General features: G+C 39.1%; 1 protein-coding gene across 7 annotated transcripts in view; it reads left to right on the plus strand.

The window, feature by feature from the left end:
* Positions 1 to 16,772, plus strand: part of diaph2 (diaphanous-related formin 2) — a 400,637-nt gene that overhangs the window by 317,255 nt on the left and 66,610 nt on the right. For all 7 annotated transcript variants that reach the window (XM_055224546.1, XM_055224547.1, XM_055224551.1 and 4 more), the window contains one exon: positions 1,379 to 1,514. In XM_055224546.1, the coding sequence (XP_055080521.1) occupies positions 1,379 to 1,514 (136 nt within the window). The remainder of the gene's footprint in view (positions 1 to 1,378; positions 1,515 to 16,772) is intronic.

A 16,772-nucleotide genomic window follows, 5' to 3' on the forward strand; every position in this document is an offset into this window, starting at 1 on the left:
TCTATATTGTCCAAGAGCTTGGTTGCTACGACGCTAACCTTTTCCACCTGTGCCTCCCCGCTGGAAATTTTAGAAGATTTATGAGCGGAACTTTTAAATTAACATGCAGCGCTACACTCTCATTCATTTTCCCAACCTGACTGTTAGCGACATGAAGTGCCGCTAACAAATTCATTCCCTGCAAACAAATATTATGTGCATCAGTGACCCTGTTGTGTGGAAATGATTTAAGAGACCATGGGACAGATGGAACAAAATGGCTCCCCAGTCTAATTGTGACAGATATTTTTGCTCAGGTAAAAATATGAAGCTTTCATTATGAGCACAAAGACACCATGCTGTCCTATTTTTCCATATCAACGCATTAGTGTCATTTACAATATGAACAAAGCTGCAGTTTGCCTGTCGAGCCTGTTGGTGGTGCTATGATTTTTTAAATTATTTTTTTTTAGATCAAAACACCAACTACCCTTATAAATATTGTTCCCTTTACAACTACAGTGATTACCAACAAACAGGACCCCATGGTCACAGAGTAATGGTTGGCATTTCAAAATCAAATCTTTGCTATTCTGGACCTCCAAAATGTTTCTGTCATGAAAATATTTTGCCGAAGCTAAGACAAAACCGTTTTTGATACAACACAAGTAAACAGAGTCCCATTCAGTTGAATTTGACATCACAATTTTAGTGAAAAAATAGTAAACATTTGCAAAATAAATAAAAAAAAGATACACTTATGTGAGCTATTTAAACGACTCAACACTTTACAATGTTTGAATGCACTAAAATTGTAAATGTCGCATGGTGCCACAACCTTTAGTGTCTCCCATTGTGTAAATAGCTTTATCATCAAGTAGAAATCTTTGACTTACCACCACACAAAGACACCAAAGACACCATATATTGCATAGAATCAGTAGTAGCCCTAACAAAATACAGCAAGTACATGATACCATTGTTTTTTCTATGTGAAGTAACCAAAATTGTAAAGATGTCTGGTACCACACCCTATATTGTCTCCCATTGTGTTGCTGGATCTACCACAAAATGCTCTCAAGAGAACTTGTTTAGATAAAGACGGCATATGTCTCACAATCTAGTTTTATAATATATGCGAAATGTGTCATTGTAATGTATTATTAACACCAAATCCGATTTCTATTATTGAATATATGGAAAAAAGTACCAAGCGCGTGAGATAACTTCAGACATCCTCATGCACAACCCGCCATGATGCATTGTTTACCCCACCAGCCTATCTCCAAATATCAAAATCTCCCATGAATCTGAATCTAAACCTGTACAGGAGCTAAAAGACTGATGGTGGCAGGATTTGGATGCCGATTTTAATCTTTCTTTTTCTTTTTTTCATCAGGAAGCCATGAAGGAGAACCATAAGAAGAGGGAGATGGAGGAAAAGATCAAGAGAGCCAAGCTGGCGAAGGAGAAGGCTGAGCGCGAGAAGCACGAACGCCAGCAGAAGAAGAAGCAGTTGATTGACATGAACAAAGGTACGCCACTGCCACCTCTGAGACGCGCGGTACAAATGGGACCCAGATAAGGGATGGGGGGTTGGGGATAAGGAGCACCACGATATTACTTCAGAACCAGGAAGCACCGGGATAATGTATGGAAATGTTGGAAAAGGGGGGGGTCGCCTTTTCAACTGAGAGGGAATCTTCCAGTTACTCCCAGAGCTGTCGACAAACAACAGTCAGATTAGGCAGTTTTTAGCTTCCCTTTGTCCAATGGTATAGGCTTTCTCCATAGAATTGTGACAGATGTACATTTCAATTGCATCATATCAAAATGGGTACCACAATGGCTTCATCCATACAGGCGGTGAGATGGGAAAATATAGTCTACAGCTTACCTTTGAGAATGACACAAAAGGTGTACCATATTTTCCGGACCAAAGTCGCTCTTTTTTCATAGTTTGACCGGGGGTGCGACTTATACTCAGATGCAATTTCACTTCTTCATTATTGTCACACTGACAACTGTTTGTTCTTGATCTTGGATTCTGTAAAATAAATTTCCCCAAAAAATGTGACTTATAGTCCGGCGCGACTTACATGTTTGTTTTTTTTCATTATTACGCTTTTTTCACTGGTTTGACTTATACTCCAGAGTGATGGCTAGTCCAGAAAATACAGTAGTTGGGTTTCTATGCTTTTGGGGACATTTCATTGACCTACATTCACTTCCTGTAGACTAATCCTAACCTTAATCGCAATTGCTCCTAAAAAACCCTAATCTTGAGCAAAAAGGTACCTGTATTGTAGCTTTAAACCATGTAGTTGATCTAATATTGAAGGCCTTGTGGGAGATCTGATGTCTGTCCACATAATGGGGGTAGGTCCCTTGAAACCGACTTATTTCACTCCCCACAATGTGATAATTACTCACTCACACATACAATGGGCATCTTTTCATTTCAATTATTTCATAGTTATATACAAGTCCCATTTCAGCATTAGAAGCCATTAGAATACATAGCACATTAGCCCTCCTCTGTGACCCCACGGTTTTTCCTGTTTTCTGGCCATGCAGAAGGTAAATGACAGATAATCATCACAGCCACTGCCTGGGAATGCTTGTGGGCATGTGCTATATTTATTGTGGTGAATAATTTGAATTACCCCATTGTCCAGCAATGCCAGTAAAGTGCGTATTGATTGGTGTAAGCTGTTGTTGTTCAGCCATGAAAAATAAGAGTGACAGAGCAAGTCGCCTGAGTCTAGTTATGCCAATGACATTGAGAAGGAATTTCAGGCCTGAAGGAGCCAACAGTCAGTGTGCTCTTTTGTCTATTTTTTGACAATCAGACTGGAGTTTTCACAATCCACCAGCTTCTAAATGTCAGTGGCAGCCCAGGCCTGTGGAGCTCAGCCACATCGTGAAAATGTGACAAGACAGTCCTCAGTGTGCCACAAACTCTCCGGGATAATTGATGCATGCTACATTTTCCCTCAGAGCAGTGACCTCTTTGAAAGCTTCACTTTTAATAATCCAACATAGCTGAGCTGAAAGAGCCTGTCTAGCCACTTTCTCATTCGGGCTAACCAGATGGAGAAGGCTGGAGTAGTAGGTATAATATGAAATATTTCTGCCAGAGCAGATTTTGATCTCACTTTCTGGGTGCCATAATATGACTTGTATGAATAAAACATGAGGATGACATGAGCAACATTGCCTGCAGCCTTGGAGATAGTGGGTATTGTCCTCCACTGCAACAGCCGGCACACTGGACTGTCCCCATCACAATGACCTTGGCAGTTATGAAATGCACTTTAAAAATTCAACATGTGCCCAACGTGGTCAGCTTTTTCTCTGTCAAGGTCCTTACCTACTCCGACGCCACATTTGATCAAACCTTGAATAGTACTCCTTTGTGTACCAACTTGTCTCGAAGTGAAATGCAATCAGAGAAAGCATAATCAAATACAAAGGTCCTTAAAAGGATCCTGCAAATGTGACACTGAACTTGAGCCTGGAGCAGGTTGGAGGTTACACCGGCGACTGTGTGTTTTTCTCCGAGCCTTTTACTCACAAACACACACGGACGGATATTTTGTATTTTCCTGTTGCTCATTTTTCTTTCTCTCTGCCTCGATCCCTCTCCAGTTGATAGCCTTGGCTTGAGAGTCCCAGCTTTTTCTCCTCTAAAATTCTATATGTGCTTCAGATGTACGAGGAGTTAGTTATTAGAGGAGACTTTTTCACATCAATATTTCATCGCTTGAGCCCACCGTGTGTATAGGTGTATACGGTAAAGGCTGTAAAGAATGAGGTAGCGTGCAACTCAAATCTACCGTGAATAGCTGTACCTATTAGTAATCCTATCCCAAACTATTCATATTTTGCATTTAAAAGGTCGTAAAGGGTAATGGAATTGCTTGAATGGACTCAAGGTTGAATGGGGTATTCTGGTTGTAATTATTCAAAACTTCAGCTAAGTATATTGACAGAGCAACTGGCACATACATATATAGAGACTGCAAAACCATTGACCTAAATGTGCTGTATTTAGTATTAACAATCCCATTAGCATGAACAGATGGCGAAAGCATATGCGTTTTATTTAAGTATATCGTCTGTGTATTTATAGATTTACTTTTCATAATGCTTTGTTGCGCCCTACTATTGTGTTTGATGCCATTTCAAAGTGCTATATCTGAGTCCGTGTGTGTTGGGTAGATTTAGTGTCATTCCACAAATTGCGACCTAATCCTCTTCCCTTTTGCCAATGATTAACAATGAAATGCATATTTAATGAGAGTTTAATTCATTTAGCGTTTACCAGGATGGCACTGAAGTGGGTGGAGGGCGCCAGACAAATGCGTTTTAGGCACCAGATAAGCTAAAAATAATAATCGCTCCCATTTGCCACTTGATGGAACTTGAAGCCTCGGAAAACGCAGTGACATTTTGCACTCCTTCAACAAGCCTGATTGATGGATGAGACAGACGTAGAGCGGAACGTGTTTGCCTTGTGAAGTATTGCAATTGCTAACGACAGAAATTGCTTATGAAATGGTTACGCGGTCACCCCATTCGTTTTAATCTCCCCTAAGTGGGTTTCTGTATCGGGTTGAGCTGACCAGATGTTCCACATTTGCCAAATCGCTGGGGCTAACTGTTGAACACCGTAGAACAAAGTCAAAGTTATTTTTCTGCATAAATCAGAACATGGGGGATCTTTTTTAGAGCATTGTTTCCTTCATAAAACAGCACATTATATGTATTTTAATGTGGTTACATCTTCCATTGTGGTATTCACATTTATGGGGAAATATCAATACATAGGATCAATGTGAAACAACTACTTGGAGTCATGGAGTCGCTTCTCGACTGTGACCATTTGCCGAATGTCTCTACCCTCTCTCTCCCCATCTCCCACTACAGCAGTCCTGTCCTTGTTAAATTGAGATCTATAGTTTGAAGATATGTCTTGGGCAAATCTAATATTTTAGTAAAAATTTTGTTTTGTTGTCTTAAAAACATTTGCTCAATTTGGTAAATTAATTTATATCGATGGATCAAAACCTTTTGTTTATAGGCACCATTTTGTGAACTTTTCACCATTTAGAAGATATCATATTTAGTGTTAAACTGATGACCACTATGCTAAAGATGCTGTATGACTCTGAAAACCATGGCTATTTTGAATATTCGGGGTCTAATAATAGCCACGTCATAGCTAAACATATTCAAAGAGAGATCTTGTCAGTGTGGCATATTGAGCAGAGCGTGCAGAACGTATTGGCCACCGGGCGGGTGAACCAGCCTGGTCCAGGTGCATGTGGCCCGGGTGTCTCGGAGGCATTAGTGAGGCTGCTCTCGGAGGTCACTGCCCCTGTCTGGGCCTGATGTCTGGGCCTAATGTCTGCTCCCCAGTCTCCTCCTCTAAAGCTTCAGACAGAGCTCCTGCTGCGCTGGACACCACCAGGGCTGGCACTGGCCACAGAGAAGTAAACAAACAAGCTGCAGCTGAGTCTGTCACTGCTATGAGCAGGTGGAAGAGAGAAGAGTGAAGGACCACTCCAACAACTCTTCAACTCTACTCCAAATATCCCTGGATATTTAGAGTAGATGATATGTACATCATGAGTACAGCATGTTAGCTTCACTGATCTGTGTATTACTATAAGGTACACGGACCTAACAAATGTAGTGTACGTGTTCAGTATTGTGTGACCTAAATGAGCACTATTGTTTTAAACCTCCATAGCAGCTGTCAAATGCATTAAACATATACAGTGGCTTAACAGATGGTGCTGCTGTGGTAAAGTCAGCTGTAAACTTTTTTTAAAAGTTTAATCTTAGAGTCTAGTGCAGGGTTCTCCCATATACCAAATGCCTGTTTCATTTATTCGCCATAGTTTAAATTAGAATGACATTTACATTGACATGCTACGACTTTGAAAAACACTTACCTGATATTCAGTTACTATATTAATACATGTGAACATCTCAAAAAGTTACTAACATTTCATTCTACAAAAAATGATGAAAAGTCTTTATCACAAAAGATATAAATGTCAAACTTTTTTTAAAATTTCCTGCTTGTTCAATGAAATTCTACCTTGTAATACTTCATACATAGAAACAATTGTGCATAAATCAGCCACATTATTTACTGTTTATTTATTTAACAACACAAGCAGAACAATGCATACACTGGTGCAGGTTTCACACTGACCCCGGTGACATTCTGTACAGGTCATTATATTCTTGCATGGCACAATGAACTAATTAACCTCAGAATGTGCTCAATACATTAAAGGTCATCCCTCCAGCGAGAATGCAAACTCTCCGCCAACACTGTGCTCCTATTTTCTGCCCACATAATGAGGACAGGCAAAATTGCATATTACTGAAATTGTTTATATAGAAAAACTCACCAACCACTAAGCCGCATTTTTTTTTTTTTTTTGTATAAGTTTCAACATAACTCAAGATGCCAGTGTCCTTCTTTGGTTTGCAAGGCCTAGTCTGTGCTCTGGTGACAGACATCGGGTTACTATTCCCTTTGAAGACAGCAGGCTCCAGAATGAGGTCTCCGTGTCTGTATGATTATGTGCGGAAAGGAAGTTGGCATGTTGACAATGATAGGCCTGCAGCTTCTATTTATGCATCCTGTTTGTCAGCTCTGCACACTGAGGGCGAACCAGTGTGTTTGGGCAGAATGTGAAGTCCTCCATGTACTACACCTAGGAATACAGTATTAAAAAGTACCATTAATAGAGTTGTGTTGGGGTATATATTTTAGTAGATACAGAAACTCAATTCATGTGACTTTGCATTTTGATATAAAATAAAATAAGTATATCCATAATGAAATTGTGAAGAAATAGAATCAGTGTCATACCAGCTAATTTTTCTTGCAAATGTCCTCAAAATGGAGTCCATAACAGGAGAGAGGCTGGTAGTTAGTTTATAGTTGTAAACAGCGGCTATTGCTCACACCGCTCCATCCATGAAGCCTGCATTGAGACGAATTCCATGTATAGAAATTGTGAAGAACATATCAATGTGAAATTCATATTAAAATGAATTTCACATTGATATGTTCTTCACATTTTTTCATCTTTCTTTTATATATTACATTGCTATCAACTCAGAAACATATCTTTAGAGTTGTAATGATTCTCTATTTTAAACAGCTATATATATATAATGCATAAAGTAGAAAATGTAAAAGAAAAAATTCACGAGTCCACACAAGTTAAGCTAATTTGTGGCTGTGTTTCTATAGCAACAAAATCCATTTTCTATAGGAGCTTGTAGAATAGACTGTTCATTAGCACACTGCTGAACAGTGTACTTCACGTCCTTCCTAAAGCAATCTGCACCTCCCTTATACCCACCATCACCGATAAACATCTAATTATTATAAATAAAACATAATTTCTTCAGTTTTCAGTACCACATCATTATAACTACACCCTAGTCTTCATAAAGCATGGACAAATAGTTTCTTAAGAATGCTTCATGCTTACTTAATTAAGGGGTTAGAATATTAATGAAATACTCACTAACTCCTCCTCCTAACTCCTGCTCCACTCCTTCATAACTATTTGCTCATTATGTATTGACTCTTCATGCTTTATTAAGGTTTATTACAAGTGTAGTTCCTCAATTCTTCAAAATTCCCCAACCTGTCCACTTGTTTACCGTCACTCTTGCAGCCTATCTTTATTTGCCCAGCATGGTTAACCAAAGTGACTGACAGGTGCAGGAGGCGGAGACTATAGCGGGAGCGCCTGTCACTGGCCCAGACGTGGATTGATGGCTTTGTGCGACCTTGACAGCTGTCTTTGGGGGCACCGCTGCTCCATACCTGCAGCCCAGAGATCATCATAGTAGCGGGGGGCTGACAGGTGGAGGTGGCTCGGACAGGTTAGCCGGGCGAGTTTGCACAGTGTCTTGCAGCGCAGCAGACACGGCAAACAACATTATCACGTTAGATAGCTCGTGGAGATGTGAAGGTCACGGAATACAGCTAGATAAAAAAAATAAAAAATGTTTCCGAGAGGGATTCCTGCTATTCCCGAGCTTAGATGGATAATGAAGATGGCATTAGGCTGTGCGTCTGACATTCCTGCCCTATGCGGAAGGAGTAGAGGTTTTTGATAGAGATTTGTACGGCTCATTTTCAATTTGATGCTTTTTGAAGTATATTATAGGCAAATATGCAGTAGTGCGCCCGCCAATAGAGAATTCAATGTCCTCTGTCATACAGTTTATCCCGACCTTGGACTGCTGCAAAGTTTACATTGACCTGTTACCCTTTACTGCTGGAACAGGTTTTTAGGATTTTGTTAAGTAAAAGTACAGATACCGGAGCCAAAAAACATTCAAGGAAAGTAAAACTATCACATGAAAAAATCTACTTGAAAAAAAGTATAAGTACCTGTTTAAAAATGTACTTAAAGTAAAATGATCTAATGAAGCATCAAATGTAGTGATTTTGATAAAGATTTGTGTTGAATTTTGTTCAACAAAAACTATTGAATCTATTTTTTTTTTTTAATTAGCTGTATTATTTATATATTCTTGTTTGCTCAAGCTGTGAATGTGTTAAAAATAAACCCATCTAGTCTTTTCAACAGATCTCAAACAATAATAAAAAATACTTTTCATTTTCAGTCCTGTTAAAAAATGTAGTGGCGTAAAAAGTACAGATACCTGCTCTCAAATGTAGTGAAGTAAAAGTAAAAAGTATCAGTACAAACACCTACAATTTATACTTAAGTACAGTACTGCAATATTGGACATCTTAATTGCTGAAGCTGTTCTGTTCTGTTGGGTCAGAAATTAGACCTTGATACTACTATGCTTGATATATTTGTCATAATATACCAAATCCAACAGTAATCTTCATTTGAACTCGCTTGACATGCTGCTGGTGGCTTTCTCTATAAGCTCTATCTAATAGCTCTATCTAATAAATATATATATATATATATATATATATATATATATATATATATATATATATATATATATATATATATATATATATATATATATATATATATATATATATATATATATATATATATATATATATATATATATGCTGCTGGTGGCTTTCTCTATAAGCTCTATCTAATATATATATATATATATATATATATATATATATATATATATATATATATATATATATATATATATTTATTTATTTATATATATTATTATATTATATTATATTATATATATATATATATATATATATATATATATATATATATATATATATATATATATATATATATATTGCCTTACGTCTATCATATGGATATGGACGAGTATTGCCAGTCCCAGCTAATTAATTTAATGTCTTTTGTCCATCGTGCATTTATGCTGCTGGACGTGCAGCCTTGCAAACTCCTCAGTATGGATTTGTGATTTTGTTCATTACCTTGAACATCTTAAACAAGGACATTGGATTATCCGCTATCATAAAGCCAATGTAAAAAATAACAAAGTATATAATGTGTTGAAATCAGAATGCCCCTGGAGCCGAACACCAAGCTCGATACGTCCCACTATAGGGGAATGTGATAACGATGCAGAACAAAACATCCGTATACATTGTGAAGAGTTGGATATGAAAAAAATATAAATCCAATGAACGTACAAGTATAAAATAGAATACATTTTGGTCATTGTACTGAGTCTCGCACTGTTCTGAGGTCAGTGTTTTTTCAATTGACTCATAAATCACCTTGATCTGTGTGAGATTTTTTATTTATTTATTTTTTTTATTAAGCCACATAAATACAATAATAAATGTTTAGGACAGCTCATGAGTTCTTGGAATAAATAATGCAGCATGATAAACAACTGATCAAAATGAAAGCCATGCACTGGGGAATAGTCTGTTATTTCTGTCTGCTCCTCCACTATTACCAAGCATATTTTTTAATTTGTGCCGTCTTCTTTCCCATCCCAACCAAGACAAAGAGCACTAATTAGATTACACCTCGGAGCTTTTAATCAGTTTTATCCCTGTCTTTATCTCAATTAAGGTAAGGCCACGATCAAGTAGGTGAGACATGGATCAGATATCCGTCTTTCCTGTTTTTCTTTCACTCTCCGAACCACTTTACCACCAACCCATTCCGCCATTTTTCTCCCTTCTCCCATGTCTCCTTTCTCCTTGGTGGAATCAGGCTGGGGCACAGTTGAATCTCATTAATTTGCGGGTACTTTGAGAGCTTGATCATTTCCGTGCTCCCTTCTAGATTCAAACCTCCACCAGTCACTTTACAGTCAATCAGACCTAATTACATTCACTACAAAGACCATCAAATCCCATTGTCAAATCCATTTAGCATTCCCCGGTTGGCACCGCCTCTCTGCGATTCAAACAGGCCGTGTGGGGATTGGTTCAGACGTTATCACCACCCGGATTCCTCAACTCCTCCAGTCGGAATGGCTTTATGTTCTAGTATAGATGGATTCTGGCTATGTTTATCTGTGGAGCAGTCCCTCTGACATCTCTTTCATCTGAGTAACCTGGTTTATCTAAGTGAACCTGGCATGAAGAGTCGCATATGCTTAAAGCCAGTACAGTTTGGAGACCACACGCTGCGATGTACCCAGCAGCATCCCAACTAGCACTTTTGGCACGGCACCAGCGGTTCAGGGCTATTTCTGTCTTCGACCCAGGAGTGGCACAGTTAAGGAAAATATCTGATAGCTTTTAAAATTACAGTTTTATGCTTTCTCTAGGTTTATGTCCTGGTGCAGACTGGAGTTATGCTGTGCAGCTTAAAAAACACTATTATGACGTTATTTTGCCAATAAAAATAAAAATAACCTAATTGCATACATTTAAATGAGATTGTTCAGCAGTAAATATGATCTCCATTCACCTCTTTCAAAGTACATACCAGGTTGTTACTTGCGGCTAGAGTTAGTAAATTTGTTTCTTGGTTAATTTCTGACTATCTTATTTATTATTGAAAATGAAATTCTGTAGAAATGCTGCTTTTTGCTCTTTCAATGTTGTATTTTGAACTTACGAAATGTAATATTTTGTATCTTTCTATTGCTTATTGGAGACAATGAATCATTCTAAAGTAGCCAATGTGACTTTGAGATGGTTTCTTTTCTCTGGTTACAAATGCAACATTTTAATAAGCTTTTTGACTATTCTTCTGAATAAGTTTTGACGAAAGATGTCTTATTAAATACGCTGCTTGTGTTGCTGGAGCACACTTGAGAAACTTTGCTTTTTAACATTTTTATTCAGTGAAGGTTTTTGTGGTAAAGGTGTGGCTAAAACCTTTGCAGAATGGGAATGGCATTCTAAGGTTACAATATATTTATCCATACTTTCTATATTTCATTTTATATTTTGGCTAGTCTAAATGAAAACCCATGGGATTATAGCCAGCCTGTTGCCTGGATATGTGACGGTGGAAAACAACCACTGTAACAAATCTTTTATCAGAAAAAGTGCCAAAAACTGATGCACAACCCATCCATTATTTGGTTTATTTGGATTGTTGAACGAAATAACTAAGCGTTGAAGTATAAACACATGACTCAAAGTAAATATTACGTGGAGCTAGTGTGAAGTCTGACTAAAAGTGTACAGACCCACCGTTGTGCAACTATATTTATCCACACTGAAAGTATTAGAAGCAGGGCACTGGTAGCCTTCTACCGCTATTAGCAGTAGCTCCCATGGCCCTGCTGGCACCCTGACATGTTGACCCCATGCGGCGGAGAGAAAGTGTGTCAACTTAACATCTGTCAGTGTGGGGGTGATGCCCTCCCTGGTGTGTTTGTGGTGTTACTGGGCAAACTAGCTGGGAGCGGTAGATAGATGGTGATGGCAATATGGTAAGTAAGGGGGAGCCGCAGGCAAGCCAGTAAATGATAGCAGAGTGTGGTGACAGTGTGAACATCTTTCCTTCCTTCCCAACCTCCCTTCCCTACTGTTCCCCACTTGGGGCTTGGCAGCATCCATCCAGATGGAGGGTTTATTTTTGTTTTGGTTTATTTACTTATTCATGTATCCAGCTATTCGGGGCATCGCAAGGGCTCTCATTTCACCACAGAATGCAAATCGCCACCACGGCTAATCCACTTTCATCTTTCCCCTGTCGACATCTGACTTCTGTCCGCATTCCCCTGCTCCTCTTACATTCAGGAGGACATGTTTCTTTTCGTACCAGGCTTTGGGATCGGGCTCACAGTGACCACCACTCTAACCTTAAAACTCCTCTCTGCATCATGCATGTCAAGCACAACGCGCCTTCTGACCTTGCGCCCACCTACTCTATCTTGCGGCTCCATCTCCATGGTATTTCGGCTCCCCTCCTGACCCTGCTGCCATAAAGGGGCCCATACCAAGAGGAAGCGGCATTGCAACGTGGCCATTTGTACTGCAGCAGCATCCCTAATTGAGTTTAGCAGGGCATGAGTGAATTTACTCATTGCTTTTGGACAGTAAAGCAGCCTAAGCAGGTGGATTTGTCTTTTTTATTAGACAACATTCCCTTTCTGAGTTGCAAGGAGAACTTCCATAGGCCAATCTATGGTCAGGTTCAGCTGTAGTACTATAGCATCATAATGAATAAGACCTGGATGGACACAAAATAGGCGCTACATTAAAAGTGAGTGCCTTTAAAGTTCAAAATCTCTCATGTTTCTACAAAAACATGCAAAGAGATCGATTAAACAATATTAAAATCAATAAAGAAAACATTCATGGCACAACCTGATAATCTGGTAAGTTGGTCTTCGAGTTCCTCAGCAGATGGACTTATCTCTTTATTAGACACCCTTCTTACTATTTCAACTTGGACACATTTTGTTATAAAATCTTGGGTCAGCTCATGGTCAGGTTGATGGAATGTTTTCTGCGGAGGTATAAACAAAGCAGGTGGTGTCCTTGGGGTTGTTGAGTAGTGTGTGAACTCTGCGCCGGTAATGCTCCCTCTCTGTCTCAGGTCCCTGCACCCTCACTGAGTACAGCCTCTTCTCAAAGCTCAAAGCCCTGTTGCCATAGACTGCTGAGTAAGGCAGCTGTGTGTTTTTTGTCTAAAATGTGGACGAAAGCGAGGTGAGAGAGAGCAGGTGCAGGGAGATGAAACGAGTACTTGGATTTCCACCTGGCCGGAAAGCTGCAACCCTCCCCTCTTCCAAGGCCTTTGTTTCACGGCTAATGGTTCAGGTTAATTGCACAGGTGACTTTGTGTAGAGGAACAGATGGGCTCAAAAGTGTTCAAAAACAATCCCGGGCTGTAGCAACAATAACTATATCGGTCGACTTGTTCCGCTCGAGTGCAGGCATCTCCCTTCTCCTTCTCTCATCTTCGTTTTTGTCGAGGTTAAGCGGAAGCTCAATTCATCAAGTGTGCGACTTGTAAGCGCTCATTACATCTCATTACGGTGCAAATGAGAGCTGGGATTGACCACTAGAAGGATGGTGTATTGGGTTAGCAGTGGGTAATAGACGGCTATCCGGCAGTGAATGTTCTTTGTCAATGCAAACACTTTCTTTGTTAGAGGGTGGAAATACTTAGTCAGGTGAAAAGTCTCTAAATTATTAACTATGGAACTTGGACGTAGTAGTAATAGTACGTGTAAGCAGTATTCGCAGCAATAGAGGTAGTAGTGTTAGTAGTAGTGTTTCTTATTAAGTTAACAGCAATAGAATATGCAATTTGCTCATATCTGCCCAATTTTGTCAGACCTCAGAACCTAAGCAAGGCCGGGTGAGTACTTGGATGAGGTGCCCAATGGAGCAGCATTGGCAGCCTCGCTTCTGTCAGTCTGCGGCAACAATACTAGTTTACCACCATCAAGTATGGAGGGAATGAATAATACACTTTAAACTACTTTGAATGTCTTTATCTAAATAGAGTAAGTAAAAGTTGCCCCAGCACAACACTCACTCAAAAAGGGAAGTTGGATGAAGCTCAAGGACAAAATTATTATTATTATTATTATTATTATTATTATTATTATTATTATTATTATTATTATTATTATTATTAGCTAAATCATATTACTAAAATTCCAAATTATAATCTATAAATCTATTTTGTTTTGTGTCTCTTGGCGTTAACTCTGCACTTCCTTTTTACTGTTTTGCACTGGCCCTTTATGTGCCATTACTTCTGAGACATGCACGTAGCAGACACAAGCTTTTTAGAATTCTATGACTTGTTTGTCTCCTTTCCCCAATGAATCACGCCGGCTGCATGTGAGCCATCAGAAATTGAGTTCTCAATCGATCCACTCTGGGTTTTTTCTTGTTCTTCTACTCTGGGGCCCAACATGCAGGAGATGACAGATAGCAAATTGAATTTATGAACAGGCCCTGTTGACACTGCTGCATAATTATAGAAATGCCATGTCTTTGGTGTGGGTGTGCGAAGGCCAGTATTCCTTTCAGATACATGCAAGGCCAAACAATTTGTCATGTTTTGAATAATAGAGCTGATAGATACTAATTAGTGTAAATAAAAGGATACAATTATTTATTTACGCTTTTTTAAAAATAATTCATTGATTACAAGGATTTGTTTTGTGTGCTAGCGATGCACTGATATGTCGTGCATATCTGCGTGTGGTTAAAAGGTTATGAATGTTTTCAAAAGACTTCAGACTATTGAAAGCTATACCCTTGTGCTAACGTAAGAATGTACATAGCATAAGAATGTACATATTATTTTACTGCAAATACCTAGTTTAAATAAAGCTTGTAACTATAATTCACAAGATTGCAACCTGCAGTTATGGCAAAAGAACAAATTGCACCTGCACCAAAAATTGTACTGTATTTTTTATGACTCTCAATTAGGCCTGTCACAATAAAAACATTTGAAACACGATAACGATAAACGATAATATTGAAACTACTTTATTCCACTGTGACAAAGCAGGATAGAAATTGAACACACAATTACCGGAATGTTATTTGTAGTTATAGCAGATATACAAGTAGAAGTAGTACAAGTATCTGTGTCTGATTTAGTAAAAGGAAGAGTAAAGCGCTACGAAAAGAAAGATACTATCATCCGTCTTGTTCTAATCGAAACATATTCCCATTACCTGAAGGCTTGACTCTGAAGTATAGTATTATATATTAACAGTAAATGCAGGATTTTGTTATTTTGTTTCACAGATAAAATGTAGTTGTTCTCCAACCATATTCCTTAAAATTCTGTTTATATATTTATGCATATTTTTGTCTTGCATCTTTAATATAAACTTCTACTTTACATTTTTTGACTGTGGGCTAGATACTTCGGATACTGCTGCACACTTTATTCATAGGTTTGCATAGTCCAGTGTATCTTTTCCATGTAATTAAATGTCACTGGACTCACATCGTCAAGTATCCGGTCAGGAAGGCGTTTCATGACCTTGCGTCTCGGCTCGCTTGGCTGGGCCTCCCTCTCTCGACCACTCCGACTTGCACCAAAAGAATAAATAAGAATCCTCTTCATTTCTCTCCCCCGGTCGTTTCCCTGCTCTCTTCTCCTTTGCATCCTCCCTCCTTTACCATATATCTTCCCTCCGCGCTAGTGACACTCATATCTGCACTCATTCCCTCTCTCTATCTCCTCCTTGTGACTGTTAACACCTGCCTTTAGTGCTTGGCTCCCGAGGGGTTGCTGTGTGGCGATGTAGGGACTGCTTTCTACTTTCACTGTACTACTAAAAGCTAATATGAAGTGTGAAGTTTTATGCCAATCCTGCTGAGACTATATCTTGGTCTTGTTATCCCCTAATTAGAAAATGTGATAGCTCAAACTGCAAATATATGGCAGACTGGTCCGATCCCTATGGCTTACATTCCGTCTGGCTGACACCTAATATTAAGTGCAAGTGGAAGGATTGGGGATTGGAAGTTGGAGGGGATCAAAGCAGAAAGATAGTGAATAGGTACAGAAGTTCGCACTGGGAGGTTGCGTTTCACAGAAGTGCATTTCAACTCCGATAGGTTTTAGCTTTTTAAGAAAGTAGCAAAAAGTGCAAAAGCCAGTGCCGTGTTCCACACTTTCACAAGCTTTAATAAGATCATTAAAGCACCTGGGGGCTGTCGGTTGAGGTGCCCACCAAGGTGTTTCATCACCGGAAGGGTTTGTCAATGTCTTGGGTCTTAGCCCGTCTTAACCCATTTAAGAAAGCAATTTCCTGCTAGCAGAGGGGTTCTTTCCTCTTGAGAAAGATCTTTGGGCATAAAAGGTTAGCTTTTCTGTAATTCCCCAGCACGCAATCTAGCAGCGCCGCTAATGAGAAGTACTTGAATATTTGCCCTAGGTTTAACAGCTCAAAATAAGACAGTGAGTGAATCGCAGGAGTGAGGCTGAAAATGTAGGAGAAAGTGGGCAGTGCTACAATTATGAGTGGAGTTTGCTCAGAGGATTTCTGGATAAGTGTACTCAAATATTATTCTTACTGCAAATGTTAAATACAGTACATCACAAGTTGAGACCAACTTTCTAAACTGGGGTCCAATAGGACACAGTTAATTGAACTCTTGTGGATAACAAGAGAGCATGTTTCCCATTTTAGTCCAGTTTGGCTTTTTTCTGTCTGCCTCCTTTCCCCTAAACCCTGGTCTTCAAGGGCTCCCAAGTTCTGGTCATTAGACATGATGAATTGTGCTACAGTTAAGCGAGAAGTAGGACAAATTGATCAAAGTGTCAGGTGCCCCTTGTGATGTCTAGGTCTCCACGAAGAAGGCAGTGAGGAAGGAGCTGTCAAAAAGTTTCTGGTGCCAA

Source organism: Periophthalmus magnuspinnatus, chromosome 10, assembly GCF_009829125.3.
Source record: "Periophthalmus magnuspinnatus isolate fPerMag1 chromosome 10, fPerMag1.2.pri, whole genome shotgun sequence".
In the NCBI taxonomy this organism is placed as follows: domain Eukaryota; kingdom Metazoa; phylum Chordata; class Actinopteri; order Gobiiformes; family Gobiidae; genus Periophthalmus; species Periophthalmus magnuspinnatus.